Source organism: Myiozetetes cayanensis, unplaced genomic scaffold (genome assembly GCF_022539395.1).
Source record: "Myiozetetes cayanensis isolate MyiCay16 unplaced genomic scaffold, myiCay2020 scf31, whole genome shotgun sequence".
Classification (NCBI taxonomy): domain Eukaryota; kingdom Metazoa; phylum Chordata; class Aves; order Passeriformes; family Tyrannidae; genus Myiozetetes; species Myiozetetes cayanensis.
In genome coordinates this window covers 2,810,755-2,832,755 of record NW_026087533.1, presented here as the reverse complement: position 1 = coordinate 2,832,755, position 22,001 = coordinate 2,810,755, and the positions used below count along the sequence as shown (strand labels likewise).

Sequence of the window (22,001 nt, the reverse complement as noted above, 5' to 3'; positions counted from 1 at the left end):
GTGATCCCCCACATCCCTGCTTGTTGTCCATCATAAAAAACAGGCAACTGGCATCACCAAAGCTCCATCACAGGGTGTTGGGAAGTGGAGGATTGCAGGAGTTGCTCCAGCACCTCTGTGATGATCCAAGCGTGTTCCTGAAGTCCAGGGACATCCACCCAGGGCTGTGGGGACACCCCAGGTGCTGCAGCAGGGACAGGATCCCACCCTGAAGCACCACTGAACTCCACTGGAAGGGAATGCCCAGATCCCCCTGGCACTGATCGCCCCCAGGCAGGCTCAGAGCACCCAGCCAAGCCTCACCCCATCCCAACACACCCCAAACATGGGAGACACCACAAGGATTTCAAGTAATTGTGTTTATTGAGCCTCCAAGATTTAATATCCACTAATATTAAATAACTCCACTCCTGAGGAAACTCCACAGAAAGTGTCAAAACAGGATCTTGAGCAGCACCAGGAGCCAAAGCAGTTCCCTCTCCCTGCAAGGCAGGTGAGTGGAGCTCAGGAGTGGATCCCACCCAGAGGAACTCATGGTTCGGGAAGGAGCCTGGATCTGGCTCTGCAGAGCTCCCACTGCTGGAGGGCTTGGAAAGTACCACATAGCAACGAATCCCTCAGGAATGGGCTCAATTCAGCTCCATGCTCTGCTAAGACCTGGAAAAAAAGGATAAATAATCCAGCTGAGTGAGGAGCAGTCCAGCTTGGTGCTGTGCCAGATCCCACCTGCACTCAGGGCCTCCTCACCCCATACAATGGTTTTGGGGTAGCTCATGCCTGGCCTCAGCCCCATATCCGCAGGACTCATCCAACAGTCTCCAGAGAAACAGGAGTCATCACAGACCAGGCTGTGCTGCCACCGAGCTCAGCCAGGCACTGCCCACAGGGAAACACTCAAATGGGTGGGGTTCTCCAACCTGGCCCTGGACACTTCCAGGGATGGGGCAGCCACAGCTTCTCTGGGCAACCTGTGCCAGGGCCTGCCCACCCTCCCAGGGAAGGATTTCCTCCTGATGTCTGATCCAAACCTCCTGCCCAGCCAACACCAGGACACTCACTTGGTCCACGCTGGAGCTTCTCCACACAAAGCAAACCAGACCCCCTGGGAGAGGATTCACAAGCTCCCAGTCTTCCTCACTGAATTCATTCCTGGAAACACAGAGTGAAGCTGAAGGGTCACTGTAAATCCATGGCTCAGACCCTCCCCCTTCCCCCCCCATAAACCCCATCCTTCTACCCACCACAACATCCCTGCCCAACATTTATCCCTTCTCCCGAGCAGGAGTTTCCCTCCCTCCCTTCCACCCAGGAGTTTCCCTCCCTCCCTTCCACCCAGGAGTTTCCCTCCCTCCCTTCCACCCAGCCTTCCCCAAGGAACGAGGCTGACACCGCCTGTCTTCCCACTGGCCCCTCTCAGGACAGGACACACCCGCAGAGAGCCCTAGACCAGGGTGAATTTTTGCTCTTCCTCCTTTTTCGACCACAAGATCGGTATTCAGATCTAATGGGAAAGGGAACAGGAGGGATGAGCTGTGGCGCTCCAACGCAGACACCACGTTCCTACCTGGGGTCTATCCATCAGGCAGGTGAGCTCTGAAACACCCAGGAGTCCTGGAAGACATCAGAAAACCCTTTAAAAAAACCAGCTGCAGATTCCTGTGGACACACCCCTGACTCATCCCACCCTGCAACCACAAGGAACAGCCAACTTCCCAAAAATATATAGGAGGGGCGAGTGACAGCCACGGGCAGAGGAGGCCCAGCAGTCAAAGACCTTCCCGTTGCTCTGGCATGTTGTTGGAGACCTGCAGCCACTGTGTGGAGCCACAGCTCTTGGATAAACATGCGGACAAACACGGAGCTCAGCCGGAACAGCCTCTGACAGAGTGATCTGCTGGCTTTGGATCAGGGTTGAGTCCCACTTTTCTGCCTCTAGCTTGGCCCAGAGAGAGGAGTGCCCTCATCCCACGCACACATGATGATCTCGATGGAACAAGAGCTAAGGGGAGCTTGCAGGGCCCAGGGGCAGGAAATGCTGCTGGTCCCTGCTCTGGCCCAGGGAAGCCACGAAACCACCCAAATTCCCAGCCTAAAGGAGAATCCAGGGCCTGGATCTCCCTCCTCACCTGCCCAACGCTGCCAGGGCGAGGCTGCCATGAGCCATCCCACACTCCGGGATCACCAGGATGCTGCTGGGGAAGAACACAGTCTTGAGCTTCTGGTACACAAAGCATCTTAAAACAACAGAAAAGCGGGATACCCGCCCGCTCCCACCTCCCTGTGCAAAAATTCCGACCCCAGGAGCAGGATCTGGGACAGCCGCTTCCTTCCAGCGCCAATCCTCCATCCCCACCCAGCTCCAGCCCCACCCGGGCCGTGTATTTTCCCAAAATGTTGCCGGAGAGTTACAGAGGTTCCAACTCAGCGGCGACCGTCGGGGAAAATCCTTTCGCTCTCGGCTCCTTTTTGACCGCGTCTGCCACAGCACCGACAGACGCAGCTTCGATAGGGCCGGCCGGGCCCCGGGACGGGGGTCGGTTCAGCCTCGGGGGTCCCTCCCTCCCTCACTCACCCAGGCCGGGCCCGGCCTGGGACGGATCAAGGTCGCGCCGCCCTTCACGGCCGTGGGAGCGCCCCGAAGCATCGCGGCAGGGCGCGGCGCCCACGGGGAGCCGGTGCGGCGGGGCCGGGCGGCGGGGGAGCCCCGGGGAGGGCGGATGGCGAAGGATGGCGATGGATGGACCTGCTGGGCCTGGCGCGGCCATTCCGCCCCGCCGCCATCACCGAGAGAGGAGGGCGGGGACCCGCGCCCACCTTTTATAGCGCGGCAGCGCCGCTGATTGGCTGCGGGGGCAGCAGAGGCTGCTGGGAGTTGTAGTTCCTACTGCCTAAGGCCCACGCCATCCATCCATCCATCCATCCATCCATCCATCCATCCATCCACCCATCCATCCATCCATCCATCCATCCATCCATCCATCCACCCATCCACCCATCCATCCACCCGTCCATCCATCCATCCATCCGTCCCCATGCCCCGCCATCCCACTCCCCAAAGGACACACCCACCCCACGGAGTAACCTGCTCTGGTGGAAGGTGTCCCTGCCCATGGCAACTGGATGATCCTTAAGGTCCATCCCAACCCCAACCACTCCACAATTCCACGATTCCCCACCTGTGAGCTGTGCTCCCCCTCCCCACCTCCAAGACCCTCCAATCCAGGTGGCAACGAGACAGTTCCTCCCTTCTCTTCCATCCAAGGGGCACGTCAGGGGCTGCTCTTGGAAAAGCTGAAGGCAGCAGCTGCCTTTCTCCCTTTTGGAAGGTGGGGGGAACACCCCACCCTCAGGGAATAGAAGGAAAGTTTCTTGGAAACAAAAGTCTGTTTGCCAACACAATACCTCTGTCAGGCTCCTGGCTCGTGATCCATAATCCATGGAAAGGATTTAGAGTGGGAGCACCTGCCAAAGGGTTGGAAGGCAGTGCTTGGAACAGCTGCAGGTGCTGAAGGCACAGCCACTGTGGGAAATCAGCTGGAAAAGCCCAGGAATGCTCCCTGCCCAAGCCCTGGAGAAAGGGCAGAAAGGATGGGGGAGAACAGTCAGTTTTTAATCTGTCCTGAACAAAATCAACAGATGAAAATATTCCCAGTGCTCAGGAATAGCCCTTTCCAGCTGGTAGCTCCCCCCAAACACACCAGACCAGCAACAAAATAAACCTGGCACCCATTTAAAGCCAAGTCTGGAAAAGAGCCCCAAGCTTTGTGGCCAAACCCTTGCAAAGACAGCCCCTGTCAAAGCTGGCAGGGACAGGGGACCAGCAGCTGCTCCCATCCTCCTCCTCCTCCTCCTCCTCCTCCATGGATCTCCCAGCTGCTCTGCCAAGTCACGAGGCATTCCCTGGAGTCTCCCTGGCACAGCCACTTGTGCAAAAGGAGCCTAAAAATCTCCCTGTCAAATCCTAGGGCAGGGCAGAAACTGGGAGATCACTGTAGGAAAAAAAAAACCATCACCCAGCCTTCCCCAAAAATTCAAACCTTGGTAAACATTGTTTGGGAAGAGGCTGAACTGGGAGAATCCCCAGAGAGCAGCAGTGAAAAGCACTGGATGCCTCAGCCCATCCCAAGAAGATGGATGGAGGTCCAAAGAGGAGCAGGGAAAATCCCACTGCACATCCACAGTCAGTGAATCCCTGATGAAACCTCCCAGGAACCTCTCACCAGCCTCTTCCACAGCGCAGGACAGGGAGAAAACGCTGGAAGAGGCTGCAATTCCCATCACCTGACAGGTGGGAGCAGGCAATGCACAGGGATGTGCTTTTCAGTGAGGAAAAGCAGGTGAGAATTAAGTGATCCAGGGGTTTGTTGTGCCTGTGGTTCCCTGGGACAAGCCAAGCCCTGGCCATGATCAGCTCTCAGTCTTTTTCACCTTAAATGTGTTATCCATCACGGCCTTTTCCCTGGAAATTTACCAGCAGAAGCAGCATGACATTGGAATCACAGAATGATGGAATATGCTGAGCTGGGAGGGACCCACAAGGATCATCAAGTCCAACTCCTGGCCATGGACAGGACACCCCAACAATCCCACCCTGCGCCTGAGAAAAAAGGGTGTGTGCCAAGCAGGACCCCAAAACCCTTCCCACAAAACTGACTGCACTGGGAAAAAACCACTTTGACTGGGGAATAACTGCTAAGGAAGGAAAAAAAAGGAGACCTTTTCCACCAGGCAAAAAGGGAAAGTGAGCCCTATCAGTGACATTTCCTGAAGCAGCTCTAGCACTTTCTGCTATTGCATTTCAAATTCATACCCTATCCTGCCACTGAATTAATTTCATGTCTAAGCAAATCCCAAGTTAAATCCAGAAACTGGTGTATCCAGTCCGATTTACAAGATGCACCGGCAGATAGCAAGGCTGGAAGGTAAAAAATTCCTCTCAGATCTTTGTTTAGCAGAAGCTGGGGGATTAACGAGGCAGTAACGAGAAACCCAGCACGGAAAGATCAGAGTCAAATGTTTATCTCTGTTCCTCAAAAGGGATTCTGAGAAATTCCTGAGGGTGTCGGGGACGTCTCAGTGTGCGGGATATGAACCCGTGTCCCGACACTGATCCAAGTCACAGGAATTTTGTCTAGTCAGACCCACGTGGAAAAAAATCATCACAGTCAGCCCCCTGTCAGCCCCCTCAGCCAGCCCCAGGTCAGCTCAAGGAATGCTTCCAGACTCCTCATCCCTTTGGAAGCGGGTCAGGATCCCTCCCAGGCCACCCCTGGTGTGCATTGTCAGGCTTTTAATTAAACACAGGCTGATGGCAACAGGCCACCCCACAGCCTCAGAGCTCCCCCTTCGGAGAGTCCAAACACACCCACGTCCCTCCAGCTCTGCTGAACTTTTCCCAGCCTCTGTAACTCAAATGGGAACGTGAGTCCCAGCACTTTCATCTAAATTGGATTATCTCATCTTTAACAAGAGTGTTTGGGTTGTTGTTGTTGTTGTAATTGCTGTAAACCCTGCCTGCTGAAAAGGCAGAGTGCTCCATAATCTCAGTGGCAGATTTGGATGCAATTTTCGGGAATTACATAATCCCAGGGAGCTGTGACATCACCTGCCTGGGATTTCTTGCCTTGAGAACGCGGAGATAAAAGCAGGATTTACCTCACTACACAGAGTCCTTGTCTTTCATCCTGGGTGACACCAAATGGTAATTAATCCAGGCTTTTCCTGTAGCCATCCAGGAGAAACAAAATCCCACACTCTGCTTGACTTGCATTCCAAAGCATGAACCCTACAAATTCCAGGGGATGGCTGTTCTGGAGCTCCACATAAAAGCCTCTTCTGTGCCTCAGACGCTGCAACAACGGCCGGGAGCTGAAAATGAACATTAAGGTGAGTTAGTGATACACAGAAAAAATAAAAAAACACACACAGATTTAACAGCTCCACAGAACCTTGGCTGAGATTCTCCCAAACAACCCCAAAAGGCTGGCTCACACCTCCAGGGAACGTGGCCCAGAGCCTCACATCAGCCTCTCTTAAAAGGAAATGCAGGAGCTATTTTGGGCTCTGCAGCACCAGTAAACAGGCGTCAGCAGGTCATCCCTGCTGGCCTCTGTGCTCCCAAATTGCTCCTCCTGAGGGTCTGTATGTGCTCAGCTCTCCCAGGAATTAGGGGTTAGGATGGGTTGGACTAATATTTACCATTTTTCTTCCACTATGACAACAAAAAGAGAGTGTGAAAGGATTTTACTTTCCCATAGGTTTGCTGTGGGAGGTGATAACCTGCTCCTCTCTCCTTTAGGGACAGGCCTGGATGGAGAGGGTTTATCCAGGCATTGGGAAATACTCCACAGGACAGCAGTGCTGGGCAGCTGAGAACAGCAGAGTAAATTTATACTGATTAATAAATGTGTCTTCAGGTCACCTCCTGCAGCAAACTGAGATGGCTGCCTTAAAAAGCTAAAATTTTTGGGGGATGGGGAAAGACAGCTCCAAAAGAGGAGAAGGAAGGGCACACAGGGCAGCACAGGAACAGAAAGATCTAGAAAGTGTTTAACAGCAGGACATAAATCCCCTTCTTTACATCACCTCTGGAATGCCACTCCACTAAACTTCCCAGGAAGAGGGGCTGCTCCGAGCCGAGCAGAAGATAAAAAAGCTTTGCTCTCTTCCACTTCTGCCGCCTCTGAAACTCCCAGAACACACGGGGCACATTCCTCTCCTCAAATTCAGAGGCTCTGAAGGTGAGGACAGTGGCAGCAGCACAGTCAGGGGCACAGCAGGAGGAAGAATTCGCAGCAGATGAGAAGGCAGGAGCCCAGCAGTCCTCCAGCTCCACTCGCTCAGGGACAACCGAACTCCAGGTGCAGTTGTTCAGGAAAAAAAAACCACAGACTGACAAACAGATCATAATTATGGACACAAACAAAGGTGTAGCAGAAGTAGCTTTATCAAAGTATTTAAACCTCGTGGCAAATCTCTGCATCAACATGGGCAGGGAGGCAACGAAACGCTCAGCAGCAGCAATTTCAGTTACCAAACTACTCCTTGGATAGACATTTATTACAGGTAGTTTTCTCTGTTCCTATTTCTCCAAGAGTTTTAAGGCACAAAAGCCTGAAAAGGGCTTATAACATGTACATAAGTGCTATTATTTTCACTTTCACCTCTAATATCAGCTTATTTCATATTGCTTGTCCACCCAGCTTATACAACATCCAGTAGAAAACTGCTTTCCAGGTTCACAACAATTTGTTGCACAATATATCAGTGAGATTGCTCTGACCCGTTTTTGCTGCAAGATCTTCAGATTCCCTCTGACAGGACAGTGGAAGACGCTACAAAAATCTCAACATCTTAACGAGACCCAATAAAAAAATAAAGGCATGATACACAAAATAACATTTAAATAGGGTTGCTGGTTAAAGTGTTTTCAAACTGCTTGGGTGAGGGGGAATTATTTCCTCATGCACAGGTGGAGGAGCAAGTCAGGTGTGCAAGAGATCACCAGGTAAAAGGCATTGGTCTGTAGTTTTCTGACACTCCCTTCTGTCTTTGCTCTCCAAAGTGCTCTTCAGGTAGGTTGTTTAAGAACACCAAGCTTTCTAGCTCATGATCACAGCTTAGCTTAACCAGAACACCACTTTTCATCCCGTGCTCAAGTTACAGCAGCCTTACCCAGTCACTAGAAAGCTTTTGAGACCTTTTAGTGGCATCCAACAATGATCTTTTTTTTTTAAAAAAGTAACACATTCATGAGCGCTGGGCCAAATGGCTGCAGACAAGTTGAAGGGGCAGCAAAACAGAAAGATGGGCAGGAACCAAAGTGGGCAGGAACCAAAATGCAAAGGGTAATTTTTACTTAAAATACCAACTTTTTTATTGTAGGATGGAGTAGAGTCTCTCCCCTGTGCCACCTCGTCGAAGGTTTATAAATTACAATTCCCAACAGGTATCAAGAGTTCATTTCAAGACAAAAAGGAATAAAACCATTGCAGTTCTAATTTTCACCATGAATCAAGGTCACCATGATGCTCCTACGACGCTTGTTCTGTACAGGGAAAGGGGCCACAGCCTTCCTGTACTCCGAGTCCCAGGCCTGGGAGGGGAAAGGGCCATCCCTGATCCCACAGGATCCAGGGGCAGTGGAACAGTCCGGAGTGCACTGGTGGGATATTCCACAGTGCCTCAGCAACGAGGCTATAACACAGCTGGGATCTCTGAGGAGACAGTGTCCAAAGGCTGCCAGTGACAGTCCATCAAGGCATCGTAGAGCTCCTCGCTCTGCTCCATGAACTGCTTGTTTGCTTCGTGGACGTCCAACTGAGGCGTGGGATCTGCAGGGTGGGGGGGAAAAAAGGCAAAGTTCTCAGCTTTACTCAGGGATAAAGGGATGGCACACACTGAAATCAGGGACAAATTGGGAAAGTCTGCCTCTGGTCAGTGGAGAAAGAACAGACAACTTCAGTATAGAAGTTGAGAAACGTACCTTCCAGTGCATCCTCCCCAACTTCTTCGTATGTCTGCAAGGAGAAACAAACCCCTTAGGACAGCAGATAATTACCTTTTCTTTTACAAGCATCACCTGTTGATTGGTACTGTCAGAGACTGACTTTTATATCAGAGTGATTACAACAGAATTCTTCACACATAAGCCTGTGTTCCACTCCCAACACTTCCAAGGCTGCCAGAGCTCCAGGAGGGTTTGGACATCACTCATGGACAGTGTGGGATCCTCAGGCTGTCTGTGTGGGGCCAGGGCTTGAATTCCACAACCCCTGTGGGTTCCTTCCAGCTCAGGACATTCTGTGATGCTCAGAGCTTGAAGCTAGAACGTTCCCATCCCCACTGGCAAGCTCTGGGGTGATTCTGGGCTGCCCTACCTGCATGGTGCTCTGTGTGTAGCCGTACTGGGGGTAACTGTAGCTGTAACTGCCCGTGTTCTGGTCGTACCCCCACTGGGCGTAGTAGTTGTGGTACTGTTGGTAATACTGGTTGTAGCTGTAGTTGTACATCTGATTGTACTCCATTGGTTTCACCCGGTTACTTCAAAAAACAAAGCAGGAGTGAGTTGCAAATAGAGCAGAGCAAGTATGAAAAAAAAGCAGTGAAATAGCTTAAGATACAGTCTGGTATTGTAAGACAAGGCTTAGTCTAACATGCAGTTTTCAGTCTTTAAAATACATTCACTAGTTACTGCAGCAGTATTTATCATTTGCATACATTTGCATAAAGAAAGAAGTGGTTCAAATTTAACGCCCTTTCCTGTATTCATCTTCCTCTTCATTAATAAACATTGCTTTCGTTCTTTAGGAGTTAATTTGGGGTCACTTCCTGGCTTTGGGAAGGGAAGAGTTCAGGACCACGAGCCTCAGTTTTTAGAACAATCCTGAACCCCAGTCCAGATTCTTGGGCCCCTTTTTTTCTTCTGATAAATAGGATGAAGTTGGCTAATCTGCAGCTTCCTGAGGCAAGGCACTGAATCTTGCTTTACATGAAGAGTTAAAGGCTTAAAGCCTTGCAAAAAAAATTGGAGTTTTCTTTAACAAGAATGGACAAACCCCTCTTCCTTCTGCCATAGGAAACCAATGGAAAAAAGCCATAGGAAAAAAGCAATGACTTGTCCCCTTTCTCACTGAACTGAGTGGTCCTCAATGCACACAGCTGGAAGAGTTCATGAAGTAAAAAGAACTACAAGGAATCAAAAAATAAACTTAGGTACCCTGTGAGCTGACTAAAATTCCCATTCCTCGCCATGAAGCGGCAGCATTCCCAAGGAACTTGGAATCCCACCTGACCATCAAGATTTGAAATGAGATGGGAAATATCGTTTGAAAATGAAGGTATGTCACACATAAAAAGCTAGTGATGAAATTAGTGAGAAGCAGGAGGAAGGAAACATCAATCTTCTCACCACAATACACCCCTTTTTTCTGCTTTTCTCTTTCTTTTCCCCCCCACAAGACTTCTGAAAATCTAAATATTATTCAAATAGGGAGCAATTACTATGATTCGTATTACCCTAGTGCTACGAGCCCCAAGTCAGACCAGGATCTCATTGTATCAGGTTCTGAACAAACACAGAAAAAAAAGTTAATCCCTGCCCCAAAATACTTATATTTAGTAGACATCATAATAGAATTAGCAAGGTAATTGAGCTTTGCTATCCAGACATCAATAAGCAGATTTAGGCTATTTCAATTTAATGCAAAGGAATATACACTTTAAAAACAGTCATATTTAACTACAGAGTGGGTACATGTGTGTGGATTTTATAATGTATACAATCAAAAACAGTGTAAAATGCTTAGTCTTGAGCTAATGTTACAATTTCTCTGAATTCCTGGGCATTCTGATACTCCCCTGATATTATCAGGGGTATTCCTTCACTTTGTGATGGAAAACATCCAGGAAATGTACCCAAAGCACTAAAAGACATTTAAAAGCAGGTGTGATGCCTCCTAATGAACACCTGGCTGCTCTTATACTCACGCTTTTGGTATAGCCACACTCAATCGTACAGGTTTGGAGCCCAACCCCACAGCTCCCTGACACTCTGTCAGTGCTCTCTTCTGCTCCAGCTCATCTGTGAACTTCACAAACCCGTAACCTCTGCAGAGACACAGAATAAAAACCACGTCAAAACCGACCTAAAAAAGCCAAGGCCATGTCTTAAAAGTTATTCCGTGAATTTTGGATCGGTTTGGGAAACACAGCGAATGAAACGCGTTTGTTCGGGTTGTTGTCCCTGCTCTGGGGAGAGATGAAACGATTCCGCCTGCCAGTTGCTTTTCCAAAGTGCCTGAGGCCACAGGTCCAAGCTCCAGCGGTGCTTTTAAGGGCTTGACAAACATAAAGCAGCTCCCATGCCAGTGGATGGTGGGGAATTGGAAGGGAGCTGACACAAGCCATGTCGAAATGAACGAGCAGACAGCGGTAAAGCCCCAAATCTCTGCTGGGAGGATACTGATAATCTCAAAGAGCTGCAAGTCAGCACAGGGCTGACAAGACACAGGCACTGCTTGCATCCCAAAGTGCCCCACTGTGAAGGGAAACTCTGCTTTTCCCCAAGATCAGTGAGATGTGCCTGCCAGTCAAGTTCTTTCTCCACGGGAATACTTTCAAACAGGCTTTCTGCCCTTCCCAAAGGGGGGCTGGAAATGAGCTCGTAACATCAAGCAGCTAAAATCTTGCTCTGAGAGCACAGCTGGGACAGGGACAGCACAGCCAGGACCCCTGGACTCTGTGAAAACACTGTGGTGTGGCAGCTCTGCACATCACCCAGAGGATAAACCCCAGCTCCCTCCGAGCCCAGCGGTCCTTGGCGTGGGATATTCTGGTGCCGCAGTGAGTCAGAAGCGATGCAACAGCACCCAGGAGGGCAGTGCCAGGATCCCAGCGTGGGATGGGCTGCCTCACGCAGCACAAAGATCAAAGGCTTAGGTGTGGGAGGGGAAGGGAATCCATCTAAGTGAAGGAAGGAGTTTGGGAGGGAAGGGCTTGTCTAGCTGGGCAAAAGAGTGAGCCCTAAGTGAGGGTGTAAATTTACAATGTTATTACCTATTCTGTGGGAACTCCTAAACACCAAGTAATGTGTTATTTGGAAAGCAGCATCACCTACTGCTCCTGGGAGGTCCCCACTGGAAGCTGTTCCAGAGCAGTCTGTGCCCCAGAAAACTCAGGATCTTGGCCAGCACGAGTCCAAACATCTATTTTTATACAAATACACAGGTATGGCTGTGTCCTCCTCACAAAAACACCAGATCAAAGCTCAGGCTTATGTACATACAAACTGGATAATTAAGCACGAGCAAAACTCTACATGGGCCCACATTCTGTTTAACTTGCCCTCTGCCAAAGGACTGTGGCAAATTAAGGCAGTGCAAATCAACTTTTAAGGCAGTTTAAGATGCTCACACACAAAACCAACTAAGTTTCTAAGCTGCCACAGAGACTCCTGCAGCCTTCTGGATGGGACTGGGAGTGTGTAAGGGAAACTGGGAAGACTGGCAGTTCCAAAACAGAGACAGATAGATGAAGAGCTGGATGTGGGGCACAGGAATTGATGGTGGGTGCAGCAAGGGAGACAGTGATTCTTCCAACTCTTCCAGAAACTTAGCTTTTCCACACCAATGGCTAAGCCAGGAGAAAACCCAGCAAGAAATCATTCTTTGTGGCCAGGACCTCCCTGGCAGACATTCTGTCCTGTCCCTGCAGTTTGGAAAATCCCCCAGGCCTGCACCCTCAGCAGGAAGCAGAGGAGCAGGCTCAGCACCACAGCTCCAGGCTCCTCTCCTGCTGGGAGGAGGCTTTCCTGATCCACCAGCCCTGGCTGGAAGGGCCAGGCCTTCACTGGGCACGTCCACAAGCCCAAATCTCCTCTCTCACATCACCCTGACACCTGCAGCTGCCTCAGCTTTGAGCAACTGCACAAGTCCCAACAAAGCCCCTGGCAGCAACGCGCTGGCACGGCCAGGGGAGACAGCTCTGCTCTTCCCAGGAAGAGGACTCCAAGTCCCTGCTCCTTCCTCACTTCCCAAGCTACCACAGATTCCCCTTCCTTGAGGAACTGCACTTCTGAGCAGTTCCCAAAGCCCAGCTCATGGCCCAAACTGCAGCACCCATCGCCTGTTCTGTAGGCAGAGAGCGGGGCAGGTGCAGCAAAACAGGGTCTGGGGGGTTTACACCTCTGGGGAAGAGGAGGAAGAGGAGGCACCCAGCAGTGTCAGTCCCATGTGAGGCAGCAGTGACAGCACAGGAATTCAGCAGTGACACAGCAGCTCTGCAAGGGGTTCAGGTTGCAGGTGAAGAGAGAGTGCAGCTCTGGAACGGGCTGCCTGGACAGGTTGAATTGTCTCCATCCTGGGAGGTTTTCCAGGCTACTCAACTCATGGCTGAGCTCACCCAGCACTGGTCCTGCTTGGAGCTGGACCACTGAGCTCCAGAGATTCCTTCAAACCAACTGAGAAGCCTCATGTGAGAGAGTGGGGAGATCTACAGCCACACACTTGGTCTCATCCCAGCACTGCAACAGGTATTGTATCAGAATATTGTGCTTCACTGAAGCCATGCTCTGCTTTGAAAACAAGGGGCCTCAGCAACTGCTCCCTCCCCCAGGAAAATACAGTTCAGTTTTGTGCTATTTACAAAATGCTTTAATTACATGAAGAAATCCAGCTTTTTGGTATCTGTTTTTGGCAAGACATTTCCAGTGAAGACAAACGAGGCTGCTGCTGAGAACCTGACAGTGAATCACAGCTTTGTGTGCCCTACCCTGTTTGAAATAAAACCCTCTCTCAGGAATAGCCTAAATAATAGCACAGTTCCACCTGGGACTCCAGGAGGAGAGTGTTTCCAGTTTACTTAAGGCATTTTTCAGCATTTTAAGAAGTGCAGTAACACACAAAGGGCCTCAGACTGACTATCAAAACCCAAGAAAATTGCAGACTTTGTATTTTAACGTTACTAAAAGCTAAGCTGATAAAACTATTCTTTTTTTTCCCCCTTGCTGCATTTTATCTTTTCTGTTGCTGCATGTGCAGTGAAAGAAAAGAATGAATAAAAGAGGACTTACTTGGATACTCCTGCCTGGTCCAAAACAACTTTTCCACCTCTACACGATGGATAAACTTTAACAAAAAATTCATATAACATCCCATCATCCACGTCAGGAGTCAGGTCTCCCACAAAAAGGGAATATTCTGGACTAAAGAGATGAAAAGAAAACTTCTTAAGTACAATCATACAAAAAAAGGAAAGAGGTGTGCTGAGTGACAGTTGCCATTTAGCCTAAATATTTCACCTTGGAGAAAAGTGATATTAAAAGACCATTGACTGGAGATTTTAAAGTGTCACCAGCTGAGCTGCTTAACTAAAATTATACTTAAATATATAATATATTATATTAATATACTTTTTAAACCATTGACGCTGCTTTTTCAAGTTAATTCAAGCAGCACAACCAATCTACTCAATACTGCTTTTTATTTAAAGACAATTGCTTATTCCTTACAGGATTTCTAGCACGGCAAGAAAATATTAATGTCTCATTTACAGATTTCCTATTTCCAATACACAGACCTTAAATTATAATGTGTTAATCAGATACTTTGATGCTACAAAGTTTGAATACCTTAAAAGACACTGGATAAATCCCACACGAGGCAAAGCACAAAACTGGCAGCCGAAGTTCTCCTCCCTCCACAGTGGCAGCGATGAACTCGCTCACGGGTTTACATATTTTGAATATTGCAAGGCAATTGATAAAGGGACATTAAACAGGGCAAAAATGAGTATTTAAATACTGGGCACTCACCTGTTGTCGGGCTGTTTTCCATACGTGGCATAATTCAATTTAAATCGCTTGGCCTGAAAGGAGGCAAAGAACGAACCCGTCCATTCAAATGTTGCCATGTGAGTTCAAAACAATGAGGAGCAAATGCAATCAGTTGATTTTATATGACTTTTTAAGTGCTGTCAGACCACCCAGTTAAGGGATTAAGGATGATTTATTTATGTCAGTACAGATGTAATAGTGAAAATCAGAACCTAAATAGGAGGTACTAATAAAAAATATTGAATTAATTCAAACTTTAGGGTCTGGAAATGAAATGACAGCAGAGCTATTGGACGTTTGTGATTTAACACAAACACTGAATCTACCATGCTGGAAAATTTAGATTCCAATTTGAAGCACTTGCATCTTTTTATTTTGGATCTCCCTCTTCACTGCAAATATTCTTGGTTTAAAACCAATAAGACACCTGAGAGCACTTGCACTCAGATGGGAATTGGGGACACCAGTTCTGGAAAACAAAGGCAGCAGCAGCACCACCAGGGCTCTCTGTTATTCCTCTGGCTGATTCAGTATTTAATAATAAATAAAAGCCACACTCAGTTTTCTGTAAACAAAAGTCTCTAAATGCGAGGGATGAGCTGGGCATTGCCTGCTGAGTGCAGTGTTTTGGGCTGCACTGGATCTCTGCCTGACATCTGTAATTCTCCCTGTGTGTTATGCAAATCACCCCCCTACCCAACACCACCTTTTAAAACGAAACTCTGGAGAAAGAGGGGTATTCCCAAAACCAAACTTCCATTATCATCTTATTCCTCGCAAGAGCTGCTCTCTTTGTCTCTCCAGTGACTACAGAAGGCATCCAGGATGACCAGCTTGCCTTAATCATGGGCAAACACGTGAAAACAGATACCTCCAGGCCTCTCATCAGCTCCTTTTTAACAGGGCACGTCACCCTGTGAGGAACGCTGACCAAATAGCTCAACCTGAACTTCCCAGTTTCCTACCGTGGGTATTAACTACCCTGAAATAGGAATCCATTTACCTTGTGGATCACACCATAACTGAGGTGATTCTAGAGCTGCTTTATGAACCAGTCACCCCAGCTACTGCAGCCAACTCCTGTGGGTACAACAGACAGCTGTGTCAGCCGTCCCGTTTTAATCCACCACACTGGAGTCAACTTCCTAAAATTAGACCCTGCGACTGTTCCTCCTCTTCCCCTCAAACTACCCAGCTTTCACGTACAGGAGACATCAGTTATGTGCTGCAATCATCCAGTTCTTTGGCTCCTTCTCTGCTGTAAAGAGGGTTGAATAACTTTTCTTTGCTAAGGGCCGAGAACAACGCGAGGCTTCAAAGTCACGTTTCTCTTGCAAATCCAAGTTACTCAAAACTCAGAGTGAACTTGCAAGTTCATCTTGTCCACTGTTGTCTCAGGCTGCCCCATCCCTGGAAGTGTCCAAGGCCAGGTTGGAGCAACCTGGGCTAGTGGAAGGTGTCCCTGCCCATGGCAGGGGGTGGAATGAGATGGGCTTTAAGGTCCCTTCCAACCCCAACCATTCCACGACTCCATGATTCTACAAATGGAGAGAGATGGAAGGACTGTGGCAGGTCTACTCTATATCCAATCCAATTTTTAGCTTGTTCTTCTCTGGTTTCTCATTAGTCCAACTTGGTAACAGCAGAGAGGCTCAGAAATGAAAAACCACACTCCACAACATTTTTCCACCTGGATTTTATCCAGACATTCACAAAGAAATCAGTGATTTTTCCCAACAATTTTCTGAGCAAGAACATTAATAGTTTTATGTTCATAACTTCAGAGAAATAAGAATCCCACTTTGCCAACTATTAATTTGTCTGTAATCACTCAAAAGGCAGATTCTCCACTATCTGTCCCTTCCCAGTTTTGGTTCTTAGCTGGTTGATCCCACTGACTCACCGGTGTCGCCCCAGGAAGCGGTTTTCCATTGATTTTGTGTAAACATTTCTCTGCAGTAGCTAGATCTGCAAACTCTACAAAGCAATAGCCTGCTGGAATTCTGAACATACAACACAGGAGAGAAGAGAGAAAGGTTATACATTTAAAACACGTTCAAGGAGGAATTTTGTATTTTAGATAACTGGTAGGAGATTTGTTATCGTTGCAATACTTAGAACAGTTTATTTTTAAAAGCACATACACTAGCTACCAAAAAGAAGGTAGAAATTCTGCATCTCAAGTAAAGGGATAGCCCCTACTTACCATAAATCGTAAGCACACACAAAATGGTTTTGCTCACAGTTTACTTCCTACTTTCACTGACCATCAATTTTTCCACCCAAGTTTACACAACTGAAAACTGAAATTACAACACTTAAAAGAATAAGGAATTGGAATGAAACTACTTTATTCTGCATCCAGGCTGCTCATTTTATCCCAGATGAACTCAAAAGGGTCTCATATTGCCCCAAGTCAGGCTTCCCACCTCTGCCAGCACCACGCAGCTGCACTACAGACTGGTCACCAAAACCTTCAGCTGGGAGGTGCCACTCCCAGAGGGATGGAATGGGATACATACACTGCTCCAACTGAGTGCTGGAGCACTCCAGGATGAGGGCCAAGCCTTGTTTGCTGAGGGGAGGCTGAAGAGCCAGCAGTGCCCTCCCCATTGCTCTCATCAATATTCCCATATTGGTGGTAGCAGTGGTGAAAAGCTCAAAGGGAAAAATCACTCTGACAAGGAAGGACCACGGTGAGGCTTCAATCCAAATGCACTGGGAGAACAAACATAAACAGTTACCCTGTCAACCTGTTTCGAATGATTTTTACACTCAGTACAAGCTCTCCCATGGTGGCAAAGGCTCTTGAAACAAAGTTTTCATCCATATAGGGCTCCAGCTACAAAAGCAAAAAAAAAAAAAAAAGAAAAAAGAAAAAAGTTAGATCAGGGCATCTACAAAAAGGAGAATTTATGTGTCAATGTCCCCCTAAGCAGTTAAAACATTATTGAGAAGGATTTTACCCTTACACTTCAAAAAGAAGACTCATTTAAGAGGGTCGATGCCACTCAAAACCAGCAGGCATGCATGAACCAGGCTCAACAGTCTGCAAAGTGGAACCCAAGAGACAGCATGAATTTCAGAGAACAGGGAGCTTCACAGAAGGACAAAAGCCACTCAGAAACAAACAGCAACAAACTGGGTGTTCGCTACAGGGAGCGGGGCAGAAGGAGGAGGTGCCGGGCTCCTTCTCCGGGCCAGCGCTGCGGGGACACAGCTGTGGCACGGCCCTGGGTGGCATGAGGCAGGTGACACGGTGACACGGCCCCCCTGGAGCTGGGGCAGGGGGCTGCAGAGCCGGGTCTGCCTCCCACAACCCCGGAGATAGCGGGGCAGCACTCGGAGGGGGGAGCCCTGGGATCGCGCCCCGCTTCGTCCTGCCCGTGGGAGCACTGACCGTGTCGTGGCACAGGGGAGGGTGGCACTGGGCAGGGCAGGGGGTGTGTGGAGCGGTGCACACGCTGCAGGGCAGTGTCTGTGTGGTGTGAAGGACTGACAAGTGTGGCACAGTGCTGGAGTTGGAGCTAAATGCACGATGAAGGGCCTGAGGGAAGAGGGCACCTCTCTGTGTAAGCGGAAGTGGAGGAGGGGACGAAGAGAAATTAAGGGTTTTTTTTGATGGGGAGCACTGTGTGTGTAACACAGAGCTGTAAAATACACAGAGGGAATCTATCTAGCTCCATGTATGTAAGCACACACACCTCTGTGGGTAAGACAGGTGGCCCTGTGGTAATGGAGAGCCCTCAACTGTGTCTGTGTGTCTGCCAGGTACCAGGTGACAGAAGGTGCAGGGTGTGAAAGTGGGTGGCCACGCTGTGCTCCCGTGTGTAAGAGGCTGCAGATGCCCTGTGGGGGCCCGAGTGTGAGGCAGAGCTGGCTCTGTCACACATGCCAGAGGAGCAGGAGGCGGCACCACTCTGTGCACAGACCTGCCGTGCAGGGTGATCCTGGGGGAGTGTAAAGGAAAGCTGGAGTTGTAAAAGGCAACAGGCTGCTTGGATGTGGCTGTGTGTGAATCAAAGGGAATCTTGCATGTGAGAGGGGTGATGAAAAAGCAGAGGGGCTCATGGAGAGCTGGTAGAAAACCCTCTGTGTGGGAGGGTCTGCTTGCACCCAGGATGTGTCACATAAGTGTGCAATGCTGTGGCAAAGTGGGTGTGCTGAGTGCGTGTGTGTGTGAGAGAGAAGCCTCCAGTGGGATCCTCAGGGACAAGGCACACTGTGTGCTGTGTATCTGCGTGGGTGTGCCCACGGTGAGCAGGTGAACAGGCAGCCAGATACCCCTGGGTGAAGAAGCGCCCCTGAGCGTGCTTCTCACGGGTGCTTCTTCCCGCCAGGTGCACACAGAGGCAGGAATGAGGGAAACCCCAGGGTGTGGGAGTGCTTGTTGAGTGTGAGTGCATGTAGGAGAGTGCAAATGCCTGTGAGGGTGTGAGTGCACCCACAGGTGTGCGTGTGGGGGGGTCAGGTTGTGAGGAGAATCCTGGAGAGGTGTGTACAACTACTCAAGTGCCTCAGAGCACATGAGCACGTAAGTGCCTACAAGCAGGTGGGCAGATAAACCAGCACATAAATCCTCGAGGCATGCAAGGGTACAGGCTGTGAGTGTGGGGGTGTGTAAGTGCCTCTTGGAGCGTGAAAGTGTGAGACCTGTCAGTGCCTGCCCGCCAGGGACACTGGTGTAAGTGCCACAAGTGTGGCTGTGAGCAGGCAACGAGGGTCACCCTGAGGGGGATGTGTGTGTGTGTGACCTGTGTGTGTGTGTGTGAACTGCTCACAAATGTGCCTGTTGGACTGGGGGTTGTGTCTGTGAGTGAGTGTGTGTGTCAGCCTGCACAGGGGAGTGTGTGTGTGGGGAGTGTCAGTCAGTTTGGGAGTTTGTGGTGTGCCCGAGTGTGTGTGGGGCTGTCAGGGTGTGTCAGTCGGTTGGTTGGTGTGAAGGTACCAGGTGCTTGGTGTGAGGGTGTCAGAGTGAGAGTCTCTAAGTCTGTGGGTGAGGGTGCCAGTCAGAGTGAGAGTGTCAGCAGTGTGAGGGTGTCAGTCAGCTGCTGTGAGTGTCAGACAGTCAATGTGAGGGTGCCAGTCGGTGTGAGGGTGTCAGTCAGTCAGTCAGAGCGAGGGTGTCAGAGTAAGGGTGCCATTCAACCTCAGGGTGTCAGTAGTGTGAGGGTGTCAATCAGTCAGGCAGAGTGAGGGCATCAGTGGTGTGAGGATGTCAGTAGCATGAGGGTGTCTGTCAGTCGGTCGGTGTGAGGGTGCCAGAGTGAGGGTGTCTGTCAGTCAATGCCAGGGTGTCCGTCAGTCAGTGTCAGGGTGTCTGTCAGTCAGTGTCAGGGTGTCAGTGGTGTGAGGGTGCCAGAGTGAAGGTGTCAATCAGTGTCAGGGTGTCAATCAGTGTCCATGTGTCTATCACACAGCGGTGTGAGGGTGTCAGACTAAAGGTGCCAGTGAGAGTGCAGGTGTCAGTGGTGTGAGGGTATCAGCCGGCCGCTGTGAGGGTGTCAGAGTGAAGATCCCAATCGGTGCCAGGGTGTCAGTCAGTCAGTCAGCGGTGTGAGGGTGCCAGAGTGAGGGTGCCAGTCAGCGTCAGGGTGTCAGCGGTGTGAGGGTGTCAGAGTGAGGATGCCGATCGGTGCCAGGGTGTCAGCCAGCCAGCGGTGTGAGGGTGTCAGCCAGCGGTGTGAGGGTGTCAGCCAGCGGTGTGAGGTGCCGGTCAGTGACGGTCCCAGGCGGTCAGTGCCCCCCGCGCCCCCGGGCCCCGCCGCGCTCCCGCCGCCCGCCGCCCTCCCCTCACAAAGCCGCGCGGTCCCGGCCGGACACTCACGTCCCCCATCCACAGGCTGGCGGCCATGCTGCTCCCGCAGGCCCCGCGGCGGGTTCAGCGGGGCCGCGCGTTCCGCCTCCCGGCCCGGCCCCGCCGCTGCCGCCGCCGTCCCTCCCTCCGCCCCACCCCCGGTCCCTCCGTGCCCCGGGCCCTCGGTCCCTCCCCCGGTCCCGCCCGGCCCGGCCCGGCCCGGCCCCGCCGCCTCCTCCGCGGCCCCGGGCGGGCGGAGAGAGCGGCGCCCCCGCCGCCGCAGCGACCCCTGCGGGCAGGAGGAGCGAGCGCCGCGGCAGCGAGGGCGTGTGAGGGGAGAGGGGCTGGGGGAGCTTGGTGAGGGGTTGGAGTGATTTGAGGAGGGTTTGAGGGGGTTCGAGAGGGGTTGGGGGCTCCTGAGGGAGGGTTTGGGGTGATCTGAGAAAGGTTTGGGGCTCCTTGAGGAGAGTTTGGGGCTCCTTGAGGAGAGTTTGGGGCTCCTTGAGGAGGGTTTGGGGCAGCTACAGCCACCTGAAGGAAGGTTTTGGTGAGGTGGCGACCGGTCTCTTCTACAGTACCTGCAGTGACAAGAGGAAATGGCCTGAAGCTGAGACAGGGGAGGTTCAGATTAGATATTAGAAAAAAATCACAGGATATTCTGAATTGGAAGGGAGCCAGAAGGATCCCCCAGTCCAACCCCTGGCCCTGCACAGACACCCCAACAATCCCACCCTGTCCCTCAGAGCGTTGTCCAAAGCCTCCTGCAGCTCTGGCAGCCTTGGGGCTGTGCCCACTGCCCTGGGGAGCCTGTTCAGTGCCCAACCACCCTCTGGGGGAAGAACCTTTCCCTGAGATCCAACCTGACCCTCCTCTGACAGAGCTCCATGCTGTGACAAGGCCAAAGGATCAGTGTGAGGGTTTTTTTTTTTGTGATGAGGAGGTTTGGGAGAGGCCAAAATCCCGGCTCCCCTCCATCCAACTGGGCAGAAGCTGAATCAGAAGCCCTGAAACCCAAGCTGGGGCTCTGAGCTTGGACCGCTGCCTGCTCACAGAGGCAGGACATCCATCCATCCTCAGGGTCATCAGCCCAGCACGTGGGGTCGGATTTGAGTTCTCTCCTGTTCTCTCCCGCAGGCCTTTGACAGCAAGGGCGGCAATTCCTGGGAGAAATGAGCCCCCTTCGTTACGACGGAGCAGAGCCGAGTCCTGCCGGGCTGCGCTCGGCGGAGCTGGCTGGCATTTCGGGATCACCCGTTCCTGGTCATGGGAGCTGTGCCGTGTGAGCCCCGCGCCCTCTTAGGGAACGCCGGGCATGGGCTGAATCCCTGGCTGGGGTTGTGCACGCCATAAATCCACCCGGCGATGACAGGGACACTCCAAACCCTCCGAGTTATTTTTGCCTCCGTGGCTCAGGCTCCGGGCGATCCCAGGCTGTGGCTCCGCCGTTCCCGTCCCATGAGAGGGCAGCACGAGCCCGCCGGTGTCGGATGCGGGTTTTTAGGTGATGAAATTGGGCAGCATCTATTCTGAAACTCCTTTCGAAGCGATGTGTGTGTGTGTGTGTGTGTGTGTGTGTCTGCTCAAACCTTGCCCCGGAGCATCCCCATTCCGGTGACTGATGTGTGAAACCAACCAGGAGTGGTTTTCCCCGCGGATAAAAAGTGTGGTGAACTTCGATCCTGCCTGCATTCCTGCAGGAGACTGTGGAAAGCCTTCATCCTCATGCTGAGCAGGATCTGCAGCTCTCATCATGCTGCAGCATGGCCAGGACTGATTTCTCCGGAACATCAACTCTTGGGTGTGCAAGACATATGATTAAAACCATATTTACAGTTTGCTTGATTTGTTTTCTGATTTTTGAGTCCATAGAGC

General features: G+C 50.8%; 1 protein-coding gene and 3 non-coding genes across 7 annotated transcripts; all 4 read right to left on the bottom strand.

Annotated features, from left to right (window-relative positions):
• Nucleotides 1–344: 344 nt before the first annotated feature.
• Nucleotides 345–20,307, bottom strand: TRNAU1AP (tRNA selenocysteine 1 associated protein 1). Of its 4 annotated transcripts, XM_050326232.1 has the most exons (16): nucleotides 20,160–20,288; nucleotides 17,305–17,381; nucleotides 17,077–17,174; nucleotides 16,236–16,335; nucleotides 14,312–14,364; nucleotides 13,571–13,702; nucleotides 10,489–10,608; nucleotides 8,880–9,042; nucleotides 8,486–8,519; nucleotides 6,586–8,333; nucleotides 5,656–5,868; nucleotides 3,403–3,568; nucleotides 2,127–2,189; nucleotides 1,565–1,611; nucleotides 1,059–1,149; nucleotides 345–657 (listed from the first exon to the last, which is right to left on the bottom strand). In XM_050326232.1, the coding sequence occupies exons 3-10, from the start codon at nucleotides 17,160–17,162 to the stop codon at nucleotides 8,197–8,199; spliced, it is 825 nt and encodes a 274-aa protein (XP_050182189.1). In that variant the 5' UTR covers nucleotides 17,163–17,174; nucleotides 17,305–17,381; nucleotides 20,160–20,288; the 3' UTR covers nucleotides 345–657; nucleotides 1,059–1,149; nucleotides 1,565–1,611; nucleotides 2,127–2,189; nucleotides 3,403–3,568; nucleotides 5,656–5,868; nucleotides 6,586–8,196. The 4 variants fall into 4 exon arrangements, with proteins under 4 accessions (XP_050182189.1, XP_050182187.1, XP_050182186.1 ...); XM_050326230.1 differs by lacking the exon at nucleotides 17,305–17,381 and having other exon boundaries at nucleotides 20,160–20,307; XM_050326229.1 differs by lacking the exon at nucleotides 17,305–17,381 and having other exon boundaries at nucleotides 2,127–2,192; nucleotides 20,160–20,271.
• Nucleotides 776–848, bottom strand: LOC126645823 (small nucleolar RNA SNORD99). Its single transcript, XR_007630168.1, has one exon. It is a non-coding gene; the product is annotated as a small nucleolar RNA SNORD99 (small nucleolar RNA).
• Nucleotides 1,719–1,849, bottom strand: LOC126645827 (small nucleolar RNA SNORA44). Its single transcript, XR_007630172.1, has one exon. It is a non-coding gene; the product is annotated as a small nucleolar RNA SNORA44 (small nucleolar RNA).
• LOC126645826 (small nucleolar RNA SNORA16B/SNORA16A family) lies at nucleotides 2,375–2,517 on the bottom strand. Its single transcript, XR_007630171.1, has one exon. It is a non-coding gene; the product is annotated as a small nucleolar RNA SNORA16B/SNORA16A family (small nucleolar RNA).
• Nucleotides 20,308–22,001: the final 1,694 nt, after the last annotated feature.